Source organism: Myotis lucifugus, unplaced genomic scaffold, assembly GCF_000147115.1.
Source record: "Myotis lucifugus unplaced genomic scaffold, Myoluc2.0 scaffold_1605, whole genome shotgun sequence".
NCBI classification, from domain to species: Eukaryota; Metazoa; Chordata; class Mammalia; order Chiroptera; family Vespertilionidae; genus Myotis; species Myotis lucifugus.
This window is the reverse complement of record NW_005872653.1, coordinates 1,100-15,092: the sequence shown is the minus strand read 5'-3', so window position 1 is coordinate 15,092 and position 13,993 is coordinate 1,100. Positions and strand designations below refer to the sequence as shown.

General features: G+C 38.6%; 1 protein-coding gene across 1 annotated transcript; it reads right to left on the bottom strand.

Annotated features, from left to right (window-relative positions):
- Nucleotides 1-1,619: 1,619 nt before the first annotated feature.
- LOC102432531 (fatty acid desaturase 2-like protein FADS2P1) lies at nucleotides 1,620-13,015 on the bottom strand (the record flags this gene model as incomplete). Its single annotated transcript, XM_023748643.1, is given in 9 exon segments — nucleotides 1,620-2,873; nucleotides 4,321-4,446; nucleotides 5,649-5,683; nucleotides 5,685-5,729; nucleotides 7,539-7,635; nucleotides 8,866-8,963; nucleotides 9,156-9,232; nucleotides 10,337-10,397; nucleotides 12,878-13,015. Coding segments are annotated over 9 exon segments (729 nt in total), but the record flags the coding sequence as incomplete, so codon positions are not given.
- Between the last annotated feature and the right edge of the window lie 978 nt (nucleotides 13,016-13,993).

Sequence of the window (13,993 nt, the reverse complement as noted above, 5' to 3'; positions counted from 1 at the left end):
AAAGGAATGATCACATAAATCATTTTTCACCTCTACAGGGGAGGATCATATAGCAAAATGAGAAGCTTTTTAGGTACTGTTATGGGAAGGTCTTCAGGAAATATATCTATATATATAAAAGCCCAGCGACTGGAACAATGGAATGACCGAAACGACTGGAATGACCAGTCGCTATGATGCGCACTGCAGCAGCCAACCAGCCGGATTGGGGCCCGATTGCCAACCCCACCCTGATCAGGGGTGGGGCTGGCCAGGCAACCTCCCATCCATGCACAAATTTGTGCACTGTGCCTCTAGTATATAAATAAATGATATATTTTTATTGATTTTAGAGAGAGAGAGGAAGGGAGATGGAGATAGAAATACATCAGTGAGAGGGAACCCGATGTTGATTAGCTGTCTCCTGCATGCCCCTTACTGGGAATTGAGCCTGCAACTCCACAACCTGGGCATGTGTCCTCACTGGGAATTGAACTAGTGACCTCTTGGTGCAAGAATGACACTCAACTAAGTCACACCAGCCAGGGCTCCAGGATATATATTTTTTAGTGAAATAGGAAAACACAGTATAGTTTATGTAATATATTATATTTTAATAGAAACAGGATAAAAATATGGAATTGTATTTGCTTGCATTTGCATAAATTATAAATGATATCCAAGAAAGCAAAATTAAACCACTTTTAGTTAGTGCTAGGGAGTGGGATGGGGGATGGAACGGTATGGACAGGAAAAAAAAGCAAGAGGATTTCCAATGAATGCCTTCTTTTAAATTAAATTTATTGATGTGACATTGGTTAATAAGGTCATATAGGTTTCAGGTGTACAATTTTATGATACATTATCTATATATTGCATTGTGTGCCCACTACCCGGAGTTAATTCTTCTTTTGTGACCATATATTTGACCTCCTCTACTCTTTATTATCCACTGCCCCCTTCCCTTTGGTAGCCACCATACTGTTGTCTGTGTTTATGAGTTTTTGTTTGTCTTATTTGTTCACTTGTTGATTTCAGTTTTATATTATATATATGAGTGAAATCATATGGTTCTTGATTATTTTCTGTCTGACTTATTTCACTTAGCAAGATATTCTAAAGATCCATCCATGTTGTCACAAATGGCAGTATTTTATCTTTTCTTATGGCTAAGTAGTTAATCCACTATATATATGTACCACATCTTCTTTATCCAATCATCTATCAAAGGACACTATCTATTTCCATGTCTTGGCCACTGTGAATAACACTGAATAAACACAGGGGTGCATATATCTTTGCTAATAAATGTCTTTTAATTTTTTGGATAGATACCCTGAAGAAGGTTTGCTGGGTTATGTAGTAATTGTATTTTGAATTTTTTGAGGAACCTACATACTGTTTTCCATAGTGGCTGTACTAGTTTACATTCCCACCAGCAGTGAATGATGGTTCCTTCTTTCCCAAAGCCTCTCAACCCTTGTTCTTATTGAACTAGGTGTGAGGTGGTATCTCATTGTAGTTTTGATTTGCATTTTCCTAATATCTAGTGAAGTTGAGCACCTTTTCCTATATCTCTTGGCCATTTGTATGTCTTCTTGGGAAAAGTGTCTGTTCAGGTCCTCTGCCCATTTTTTTTAAAACCAATGAATGTCTTTTTATACTGCTTTGATGAAATAGAAACAATTTGCCTATCCAAGAAGTAAAAGTAGATGTAAAAGAATTCCCAGCAGTGGCAAATATGTGTAAAGTGAGTTTGGACAAGTTGTTTAAACTTCATGAGTCTCAACTTTTTCATCTACAAAATGAGGGGAATCAGAATCTGCCCAAAGCTTTCTTTCAGGACTTTGCAAAATCAAGCTCATTCTTGACTCAAGTCATTCACACTCTGTGCCTTCTGTGTAGAATGTGCTACACGGAGGTTTTGGAGAACTCCAACTCTCACACCAATTTCCTCCTCAGAAGTCTTCTGTGGCCACTCTATATACTGTATTATAGTTCCCACTCTACTGGCCTATTTCTCTATTTTGATTTTCTCATAACTTCTCAATAGGGAGCTGAACTTCCTCTCTCTCTCTCTCTCTCTCTCTTTCTCTCTCTCTCTCTCTCTCTCCCTCTCTCTCTCTCTCTCTCTCTCTCTCTCTCTCTCTCTCTCACACACACACACACTCTTCCTCTCTCTCTCTCTTTGATATTTTGCATCTCCTTTATTTAGTCTGCTGGTTTTGAACCACAAGAAGAGGGCATTGTTTGATTTCATCACAGTTGAGATCCAAGTACCTAGAACCATGCCTCATGTCTGAGATGTATTTTTTTAAAACAAACGAATGAATGAGTATTTAAAGAAAAAGAAGTTCAAGTGTTTAAAACAGGAAAAAGGAAATATTTGTGCTTTACCAGGAACTTCTTAAATGTACGATTCTTCAACAGAGCAATTGCCCCGTTTTTCAAAAAGTGCTCTATCTAAAGTCTCTCCTTGACCCTCTTCTCATTGACCCTTGACATTGTCAGTGAGACTTTTACATGGCTCTTGTACTTATGCCCAGGATCGAGATGATTTGAATAAGGCCTGTTGGTAAGACTACGTTAAAGATCTTTTGGAAAAAATAATAACATTGGACTCCACTTCCCATTTGTCACTCTGGTCAAAGCCATCTTGTGTTCCCTCTGCTTCTTATTTGCAGAGGAAACCTTCAAAGAAAGTTATCATGTATCCTTAGAGTTCACACTCCTGGCACACTCCGGTATGCCAATGGCACTGACAGGTAAGCAGGAAGTTCTTACACATTCACCAGCCTCCTTGAGAGATGCAATTACATGCACATCAAGGCTGACATCTGCATCATGTTTCATAGTATGCATCCATCCAGAGGGCTGCGGATTTCTTCAAGGACCTGTGGGAAGAGTGAACGAGATTATCAGGAGGTGAGACTCTAAGATAAAAGCTGCTACTCCATGGAACATATGCTCTTTTACTTGGTTCAGGGTCATGTTGTCATTTTCAGTTATATGTGAAAAATATCTTCTTCTGTTGCCCTTTGGAGGGAGTCAAATACACTGACTTGTGTTTTTAGCAGGTGAGGTCACCTTTCCTTTAGGGAAGAGATTGTTCTTCTTTCAATTACTCTCTTCTGTATCCCAAACCATCACCTACCCTTTTCTCTCATTTTTTTAAAACTCTTTTGAGATTCTTTAAGATAAAGCATGCAACTGTATAACAATCCATCCAATATACATCTACCCATCTTATTTTAAAATGTGAAAGATACTTTTCTAGGCTCTGGGGATGCAGCAATGCATAGGAGAGAGGTAGGTCCTGTCCACGTGGAGTTTCTGGTCTAGTGGGAGACACATATTAAAGAATTTGTTACCTAATTTGTTGTTTAGTCTTGATTATGACACAAGTCATGAATGAAGAGAGCCAGGTGCTGCAAGAGCATGTGACTTAGTCATAGGCATCAGGGAAGACTGAGGAGGAAAAGGCATTTGAGATGAGCCTTGAAGAGTGAATGAAAATTGACAAGGTGATAAGGACAGGTTGGAAGAACATTCTAGGCAGAAGAAAAGGTGACAAAGGAAGTGAAATGGCAAGGGTAGGGGGTTATGTAACAGATGAAGGGAGGCCAGGTATCTGGAGGGCAGAGAAGGAGGAGGAGAGGGGTTGAGTCTGACACTGGAGCACTAGGCAGGATCGGATCAGAATAAGACTGGCCTTGTTGGCTTCTTTCAAGATACTGTTGTGGTTTTATTTGCTTGTTTTTTCCCCCCAATCCTAAAAGGAAGTTATTGAACCCAGATCACCGGCTGTTAGTCTGACCAGCACAATGCTTTCTAGGGAACTGAATGCTTCAGGATGGATATGAATTTTCAGTTCCCTCAGGGCTTGCCATTCTTGGTCAGTTACCCCTGGGGTCCAGTCTATAGAGGATCAGACATCCCTGCCCGATTCACACATTTATGTCCTGCTGGACCCTGCAAGCATCTTCGTTTGCAACCCTGGAGCAGAATCTTTGAGAGTCCCTCCCACCACTTAAGTTGTCAAGCATGCAAAGGCTCAATAGGGGACACAAAGGCAAATAGTACACAGCCCTGGTTTTAAGAAGCTTGAACTTAAGTGGAGCAGAAAGGCATTTCCACTAAGAAGTACCTAGAAGGCAGAAGGTACATGGTAAAATTATTATTATTATTATTATCAAATCTGCAGTTGATGCTGTCCATGTCCATACCGGGCATACAGGAGCCTCTTAATAAATGGTTCCTGGGTGAATGAATCACAACCCAGTGAATAGTATGGGGACATGAAGAAAAATGAGAGCTGAATTGAGGAGACTCTGTTATTACCTGACAATATCTCCAAATGCCTTCAATATGGGCTTATTCACATACTGCAATCCATGCTTGGCACACAGGGACCTCACCAGAGGTGCCACCTTCTGATAATTATGGCAGGGCATAGTGGGAAACAGACTAGGGAAACAGAAACAGGAGATACAAAACTTAGACCTACAGAGCAAGTGGAAAGAGGTTCTTTCCCCCATTACTAAATAAAATTATGTCAGCAATGCAGACCCAATCTTGACTTTGCACAATACTGCTGCAGGAAGTTAAAAAAAACTCTTGCCAAACACTCTTATATTATCTCTTAAACTTCTGTGAGCCCTGTGGTTGGCAATGTTTGGGAAGAGCTAAGAAAATAAATATTAGCACCATAAAAAATATTTATATTTGGCAGCTCAAATGAAAGTATGGATTTTTTTTTTTTTACTATTCTAAATTATCTAGAGAGCTGAAGATATTTACCTTCCATCTCTGTCTGTCTGTCTGTCTGTCTGTCTGTCTGTCTGTTTCTCTATCCATCTAACTCCTGAATCATGAATAGATAAGTTCTAGTAATGGCATATGGGGAAAAGTTCTAGGATAGGAGTAAGAAGTGAGGAAAGACAGGCTTTCATCCAAGGCCAGATGACTTTCTTGGGTTTTTATCTCCTCTTTGATAAAATATAAATAATAATAATTTCTTGTTTTGCTGGGATTTTAATATGAAAGAAAGGATAAAAGAATCCTATGAATAGGTATAAGATCTCTTCCTTCACTATCACAGAAATGGCTTAGATAAAGAGGTTGTGGAAAGTCTCTCCTCTGAATATTCTGGGGAGATTAACTCAAAGGATTATCATTTACTCTTTCTTTAGGGCATGTTTGCCTAACTGACCCATTGGTAAAGTATTTCCAGATACCATTTGGAAATTGCAGCAGAGACTGGATTTCATTGTTGATTATTTTGTAACCTCAGTCTAAAGATATAGAGAGATAGGCATTTAAATTAAATTGCAATTAAGTTTCAACAAACTTGGTTACCCAGGTGTCATGTTTTTTCTTGGGTTTTGCCAACAAACCGAATGCAAAGAAAACAACAATTTCTAAATCCATGGGAATCTGGAAACCAAATTACTGGTGGTTTCTAAGATTTCATTCTATTTACTCACTATTGTTCTACTTCCTTCTTTTCTTTTTTATCCTTAATGTTAGTCGAAAGATAGCAGTCTTTAACGAATTCTGGTTCATTTTTTTCCTCTGTGATCCCAACCCTACGGCTCTGCTCTGGACTGTATGGAGGCTATTATAAGTCAGAGCCCATTCCCCTATCATGGGCTGTTTCTATCACTTACTGGTGCTCAATTTGGAAGTTCAGGTGCCCAGTGAACCCAGTCATTGAAAAAAGACTGTTCAACATTACAGGTGGCCAAGACCTGCAAAGAAAAAGTTTACATTAGATAAAATAAGCTCAAGTGTCAAACAGAGAAAATGTTTAGTTCCCTCCCCCGCCCCCCTCCCCTTTGGTAGGCAATCATTCAATAAGTGCTCATTGATTACCGCTTTTGTGTAAGAAACTATGAGGAATAAAAAAGATAGGTGGTCCCAGGTAAATAGCTTACAACTTAAAACAAATAAGACATTTTGCTAAGAAGTATATATAAGGCAAGAGATATAAAAAAGTGCATAGAATTTGAGGGGGCTAAGTCACCATCAGCTCTTGGATACAAAAGACTAAGCTGTCACCAATGAGGACCTTGGCAGATGAAAGTGAGAATAGAGGATTTTGGGAGAGATTGTAGGGGTTAGAGTCCATTTCCATAGAATGGAATTGAAGGGCTTCTCAATGGGGAATAAGGCATTAAAGGATTTTAACCAAGGGTTCTGTGCTTAGAAGTACATTCAATGTAAAGATTTTCCTTTGTAATCTAATGTATTTTATTTTATGCATTGAAAAGTATTATCATGAGGAGTTTGTAGGCTTCTTCAGACTGCAAAGATTAAGATCCTTTGTGAATGTTATTTTACTCAATACCTTTCTAAGGTTTAATTCCAGTTGAGTTGACATTTTGAATATTATTTTTGTGGTTGTTCTATGTCAGCATTTCTCAAAGCATTCTTCAGAAAACCTTGGGGTTCCCTAGGACTTTTTTCAGGGGATCTGCAAGGTCAAAATTACTTCTGTAATACTTCTAAGACTTTTTTTTTCTTTTCATTTTCATTCTCATGCTTGTACAGTAGATTTTCCCAGAGGCTACTAATATAGGATGGCACCATCACTCTGAGGTATTGCTTTGATTCTTATATTAATTAATAATGAATTAATAATGAATTCATAAATGTTTGAAAGTGTTTTAATTTCAACTATAGTAAATATCCATGAATATAAATAACTGATAGAAACACAAGCTCTTTCAGGTCTGCAGTGACCTTCATGAGTGTCAATGGTTCTGTAACCAAAAAATATGAGAACCACTACTTGATGCCCTATGGAAGGGTTCACTGAACTTGGAAGTGATTTTGGAGAAGTAAGTAGAATTATGACTGTATTCTCCAGTCAATCATGGCACAGGAGGTGGAAGGCTGAGACGGTAGGGCTGTTCTGCACTGGTTAAAACTCTGAAGCATTCACAGATGCTTGGAGAGCATGTCATGTCTCCTCACTGAGCCTCTCTACCTATACAAAGAAATGAGGTACATTCCAGTGTCCTTTTGGACGTTAAATTCATTCTGTAATTGAAAGGCTGTGTCACGTGGTCAGCAAATCTTTTCTATAAAGTATCGAACTGCAGATATTTTAATTCTCTGTCAGAGCTACTTAATTCTGCTGTTGTAGCATGAAAGCATTCATAGATAATATAAAAATGTATGAACATGGTTGTGTTCTGAGAAAACTTTATTTACAGAAATAGAAAGTGGGTCAGATTTGGCCCTTGAACTGTAGTTTACTGACTCTTGGTTTAGAGCAAAGGCTCTGAAATCAAACTGCCTGTGTTTAAAACCTGTTTGTAACACCTATTAACTATGTGATCTTATGCAAGTTACCCAACTTCTTCATGCCTCAATTTTATCATTTGCAATGTGGGAGTAATCATAGCACCTATCTCATGTAGTTTGATGCACGGTAGTTGACAGTGCTAGGTCTCTGGCAAGCATTGGATAAGAATGAATTCATATTATTGGAGATAACCAGACTCTAAATCATTATGCTTTGAAGGATCCTCTCCCAGGAACTTCATTACTACCTGAGTACTGAGCCAGTCTCTGTTCTCCTCTCTGCTCATTTTCATTGGTATGTGGCTCATCTGCGTAACACATGCAATCCAAGGACTTTCAAGAAACCTTTTGGAGAATAAAAGGAGGAATTGATGACTCCTTGAGGTGTTACAGTTCCAATCACTGGGCTTACATAATTGCTGACAGAGTTGGCTGAGTATTGGAGGAAGTAAAAGTGACTCCAAGGTTCCAGTAAAATAGTGGTCATTTATTTTCCTCTTTAAATCTAGAAATGACACAGTAGGCATTTGGTCACAAGACCTACCTTGCTGCCTAATGTGCAGAAGCAGTGCCCCAAAGTTTGCTGTAGCATTGGTGCAAGGATAAAAAAAATACCTCAGTTAAGGGCGTACACAGCCTAGGCTTTGTCATCAGATAGAGCTGGGTTCAAGGTCTGGTTTGGTACTGCCATTGGACCTTACAAGCTCTGTAGCCTTGGGCAAGTGATTAAATTTCTCTGAGCTTCAGCTTCCTTAGCAGAAAATAAAATAATACTATCTACAATACAGGATCGTGCAAGGATTGCAGCAAATGAGAGAATGCCTCTTAAGTCTTTGGCAAAGTGCCTAATGCAGAGTAGCTATTATTATCTTTATTATTATGCCTAATGCAGAGTAGCTATTATTATAATGGGGGGGGGGTAAATTGGTTTAGAATAATAAAGTAAAATAATGAGGGGGGTAATTGGGAAGTTGAAGAGGGCTATTCAGTGGGAAGTCATTTTGGTTTTGGGAAAATTCTTAGTCATAAAGACATGTGTTAGACAATACTCATGTGAATTGGCCAAAAACAAAACAAAACTCGAGGACTGTATTTGTGACTAATTGTATAACAGGTTATTTTAATTTCTGTTCTGTGGAAAGTGCAAAGCATTCCAACAAAGGGTTTTAATGTAGGTTTTTTTTTTTTTTTTTTTTTTTTTTTGCACCCATGCTGTTGATTGCTAAATGTAATGGTCTGATCATGACACTGAATAAATGTGTCTTTTAAAAAAATTTTCTTCTCTTCCATTATCTTTGGAAGGATTATGATGTCCAACTGGATTACAGTTTTAAAAGATTTTGGGGTCAGGTGAAATACTTAATTGGGAATTAAGCAAATGGGAACAAAAAGAGAAGATCGGGCCAATATTTTTTTCTAAGGAGCACTTCTTACTCAAATATTTCAACTTTTTTTTTTCTTCACAGTTACAGAGAATGGGGCGTGATGTCATAATCTTATGCTAATCACAAATGGATTAGATAAGGAAGATAAGAGAATTATCTAGGGAATAAGTGGATATTCTTGCTTTCTTACTTGACCAAATATATGAGCAATACTGTTCCGAAGATTCCATAGAAAGGGCCAAATGTGATGAAATAGCGGATGTAAAAACTGCTGACCCAGACAATGTCCTGCGGAGAGAAGTGTCTGAAAGTTAGATGCTCTGAACACAATCTCATTTCCCCTTCATTGGGCTAGGGTCCCTTCATGTACTGGCTAAATCTTATGTCTCGCTATTCAAAAAGCTCTATCTGGAAGAGACTAAGCATTTTCATTTCCCATTTTCTACTTGATTTAGCTTCAGAGAATGAGTTGTTACTCACCCTCCAATATCTTCCGAGGTACATCACTTGCATGGATTGCAGGTTGAAATATACTGGCATGAGGAGGGGAAGCCCAACTGAAAACAACAGTAATAACAAAAAACATGTTGAATAAATGAGTAGAATGTGTCCTCAGTGCAAGTCAGCAGGGCTCTATCTCCTTACCATGCCACCCTGCAATGTTGCCTCTGAGAAAGACAGCAAGCTTGAGATCCAAAATGGGATTTTTTTATTCTACCAGGCTGAACCAGGAATTTGGTTCAAGCTCCCTCAAGAAGACCAGGGAAGCTTTCAAGATTTGAGTCATTCTTGATGGGGGCATCCTAAGAGAGCTTTTGCTGTGAGCTTTCAAGTTATCTCAAGGTCTATGGAAACCTTCCATCCTTCACAATCCTCAGGCTAGGGCCTGGTCACAATATGTCAAGGTAGCAGAAATAAAGAAGCTGTACTCCTTTCTTGGCTTAAGAATCATTTACCTGCCTTTCCCCCAGGATCAGTGAGGCCAGAGCACAAACTAGTCTTATGGAGAACCTTTGGGTTTTGACAGACTCTCTCCTTGACCACACTTTAGTCAGGTCCTCTGAGTCCTCTTCTAGACTAGGCTGTGTCCGCCTGCAAACTCTCAAACTATGTAACCTCTCAGCACAAATGATTTCTTCCATCCCACATACTAAGAAACTTGAACAAATACTAGCATAGTTTCTAACAGCTCAGGGCCACATCCCTGGGATGCCTTTCTTTTCTTAGAGCATTTATGTTAGAAATCTTACAATTGTAAATGCTTTCTCTGTCCCTCTGAGATGTATCTTCTATGACCCAGAATGGCTTCCTTAAGGACTTTATTCTTTTCTTCTTGTAGGTGTTTAGTCTTTCCACAATTAGAGTTCTAGATTTAAGACTCTTTGATTGGCATCCTGTCTTCCATCCTTATCAGAGCATTTCTTTCCCTACCCAATATCCAGAGTGATGAAATGCCTATTAAAGATTCCTATTTGCTTCTCCATTTTTCCTTTTCAGTTTTCCACAACAGTAAGTCTAAAAGAAGGCATTCTGCTTTTCTCAGTTATAAGATAACATGGGCTGGTCTCTCTGTGAGAGCACACCAGTCATGTCTTCTAGCTTGACTACTGCTTGCTTTAAGGAAATGGAATGATAAGGAATTTGGCTCCAAGGAGACTCACCCATGTAGAAGTAAAGGTGCTGCTTTTCATAGTCAATGTATTTGATTTTCTTCTTGCCATACTGAATGGAGAGAGAATAAAACTTAAATAAGTGACAATATTTCTGGCCATTACACTCGAGGACATCTGTGTGTTTGTGAGTGTCTAAATCTCTACAGAAAGAGCCATCTGATCAGAGTTTATTGGTTGTTGACTTAAGGCACTAGAAGAAGCAGAGGTGGAGTGGGGAGAAATATTGTGGCATTTTGCCTTAATTAATTATGAACAATTCTTATATAGATGGTTTATTCTATTTGACTATGTGGATTATGATCATTTTTTAAATATTTTATTACCATAGAAGCCATTTTGAGACTTTTTTGGTCCTTCTGTGGAGTGGTGATTGAAAAGGCACATTTCTCATGAATTTTTCTAGCTCTTCTTTGACAGTGGTGTTTACAATTCTGCTTGAAGCTCAGTCTCTATCTACATTCATTCAATAGATACCATGTGATAAAAGATACAGGCATAGCGTCTCCTATCTGTTCCATCTTTCCTCATTTGTGTTCTGATCATGGATCTCATGCTGTAATTTCCTATTTGTAAAGCACAGTGATATTATATCTATCAGTGCTGGAAATTTGATTTATTTTCTATGGGTCTCCTTCATTCATTTAATCTGTTCTCAGTGCATGAAGACAGAAAATACCTCGAGAGGAGGAATAAAAGTAATGGTTATATCTTCAATAACTAGCGGGCACTCAATAAATATTTAATTGAATGAATGAATGGTAAGTCACATCCTGCTGTATATTTTATCTGTATATTCACTCAGTTACACTATGGGCAAGGTTTGACTCTTGCTTTCCCCATTCTTTTAATACTTTCCCACCTATATACAGATTTCTTCTCTTATTTGGAAAGTAGGTCTGATCCTTTCTTCTCATATTGTTATAAATGAAAAGAAATATCATGGTGATGACATAATAATAGTTATTTGCAGTTACTCTCAAACTTCCAAATATTTAAGTGGTAGGGAAATGGAAAAGGAAATACATGAAGAAAGCTTGGGAGTTAGCAAAGCTAGGAGAAAGGCTGGTTTTGAGTGTCATTCCAAAGGAGGATGCTGTCTTCCAGGAGCATAGGAACTGGCACATAGAAGATTTAATTAATGCTTGTTGAAAGAATGAATGTTTGAAGAAAGTGATAGAAATATTGACAATAAAATGTGAGAATGCAAATATTCTAGACTCATCAGAACTATTTTTTGACGTGAAACAACTGAATTTTAGAGTATAAATAATTTTAAGTAATGTTTTGTGCAGTAGCTTTGAAACTATGTTATATAGATCCCTAAGATGCTAGGGATATGTCCCAAGAGCAACTGTAAAACTTGGGGAGGTGGCCCCAATAATTTGTGAAGCTCTAGAGAAGCCCCTTCGGAAGAAGGTCAAGCTGCTTCATGAACTTCAGTGAGACAAATCTGTCTTTGTCAGGGGGGATGATAAATCAAATGTCACAATTTTAGTGATGAGCATGAAGGTCACAAACATCAGAGAGGTCCAATTTGTTTGTGGAGCCATGGTCAAAAGCAACTGATTCATAATCACAGCCATAGCTTTTGTTTTTCAAAATATAGGCAAGAGAATTTATTTCCTAATTCAGATGGAAAAGAGAGTACTACAAGACCCAGACAGCAACTGACTAAGCTAGATTCTTATTTTTATAAAACTCCAGAATAGTCATAGTCCTAGGAACATAGCAGATTCTTCCTAAGTACCCAACTCCCAGGATCCCTGTCCTTAGACCTCCTCTATTGAATGAAGACTTCAAAGAAATTTGATTGTCCTTTACATGATGACATTAAGTGAGGCTTTTAAAAATATCAACCATTGAGAAATTCTGGAGTTGACTTTTTCCTTCCTTTTTCTATATTTTAAAAAATATAAATTACAGGTGTGGTCTCTAAGTATCTTAAGAAGCATTTGGGCTGTGGTTCATGTGTAAATGTACCAAAATAAACACAAACTAAAAAGAATAGCATTGTTTCTTCTAACTGAGCTAGAATTAGTTGAAATAATTAGAGATTTAGATGTTTGTACTTTAGTTCTTATTGAATGTACTGACCTGTTTCCCTGAGTGAATGTCTCCATATTCTTGGAGAGTCATTGCTGACCTCACATCACCTGGTTTTACTACCTAACATTAGCATATGTTGCTTCAAAGCTAGTGACAGGAAGTGGGCAGGTATCTGCTTGTCATGAGGATTGCTCAAGCAGAGTGATATGAGCTATATTTCTTACACTAGGAGGTTGTACTGAATGACTTTTAAGGACATAAGAGTCATGCACTCCACACCTCCTAATTTTACAATCCCAGGTTCAGTTATTTCAAATCCACATCCTGGACTTAAAAAGAGAGACGTTTTCAGAACACGTGTGAAGTTGGAAGCTTTAGCTTGATCTTTCCAAAACAAGGCAATAGGCCTTTCTAAGAACATCATCTAGAAACTTCTAGAAACCACTTCTAGGAACTTCTGTTAGCCAGGACTTCTAAACGTACCTTGATAGGTTGCAAATCTCCAACCAGGAAAAGTGGACCCACATCAATATCTGGGTCTTTTGGGTAAATGTTTGGTTTTGTGTGATGTTGGAAATGTCGGTGATTCCACCATTTCACTGACAGGCCCTGAGGAGAAGAGAGGATTCATTAGTGGTGGCAAGATTTCTCTTTTGAAATGCCCTTCAGAATTAGAATTTTTTACATACATCTCCAAAGTTAAAACAAGATATTTGAGCTTCTCAAATTTGCTCCCACTGCTGGGTCACAGAATGATTCACTGGACAGGCACTCTCAAAGCCTACAGACAAATACTCATCTGAGTCAGGAACATAAATTCAGGCTCAAACAACACCTGATGGTGAAAAATTATAAGAATCTGGTGAAATGAAACAATTTCCTATCTTTCTATTTTGATTCCCATTAAAAGAAATTCTGGCCCTAGGTGGTTTGGCTCAGTGGATAAAACATTGGCCTGCAGACTGAAGGGTCCTGGGTTTGATTCTAGTCAAAGGCAGTTACCTTGGTTGCAGGCTCCTCCCTGGCCCGGGCCCTGGTTGGAGCTTGTGCAGGAGGCAGCCAATCAATGTGTTTCTCTCACATCGCTATTTCTCTCTGTCTTTTGCTCTCTCTTCCACTCTCTCTCTCTCTCAAAAAAAAAAAAAAAAAGGAAAAATATTCTTGGGTGATTATTAAAAAAAAATTCTTATAAAAAAAATCTGGATGTAGGTGTGGCAGAGAGTAGTTTTTCTATTTAAAAATCTAAAAGGAAACCTCAGCTCTAAGACTTTAATTAGTTGTGGAGAAAAAAATGGCCCCAGGAATTCTACTTCAAAGAATATTTCAAAGAATATGGATTTGAAGTGATCTCCTAGGGGAGCTTGGCTCAGATCATTGCATGTCCAGGCTTCAGTGCTCTCATCCTATCTAATAAAGAGGGAATATGCAAATTGACCATCACTCTGCCACAAAGAGGGAAGCACCCATAGCCACAAGATGGCAGTGCCCAGTCCCCTCGGCCCCGCCAGAGTCCCTCAGTCCTTTCGGCCCAGCAGGGTGGCGGTGGTGGTGGGGGATGGAGTGGCAGGTGCACAGTGCGGCTGGACCCACCCTCAGCCC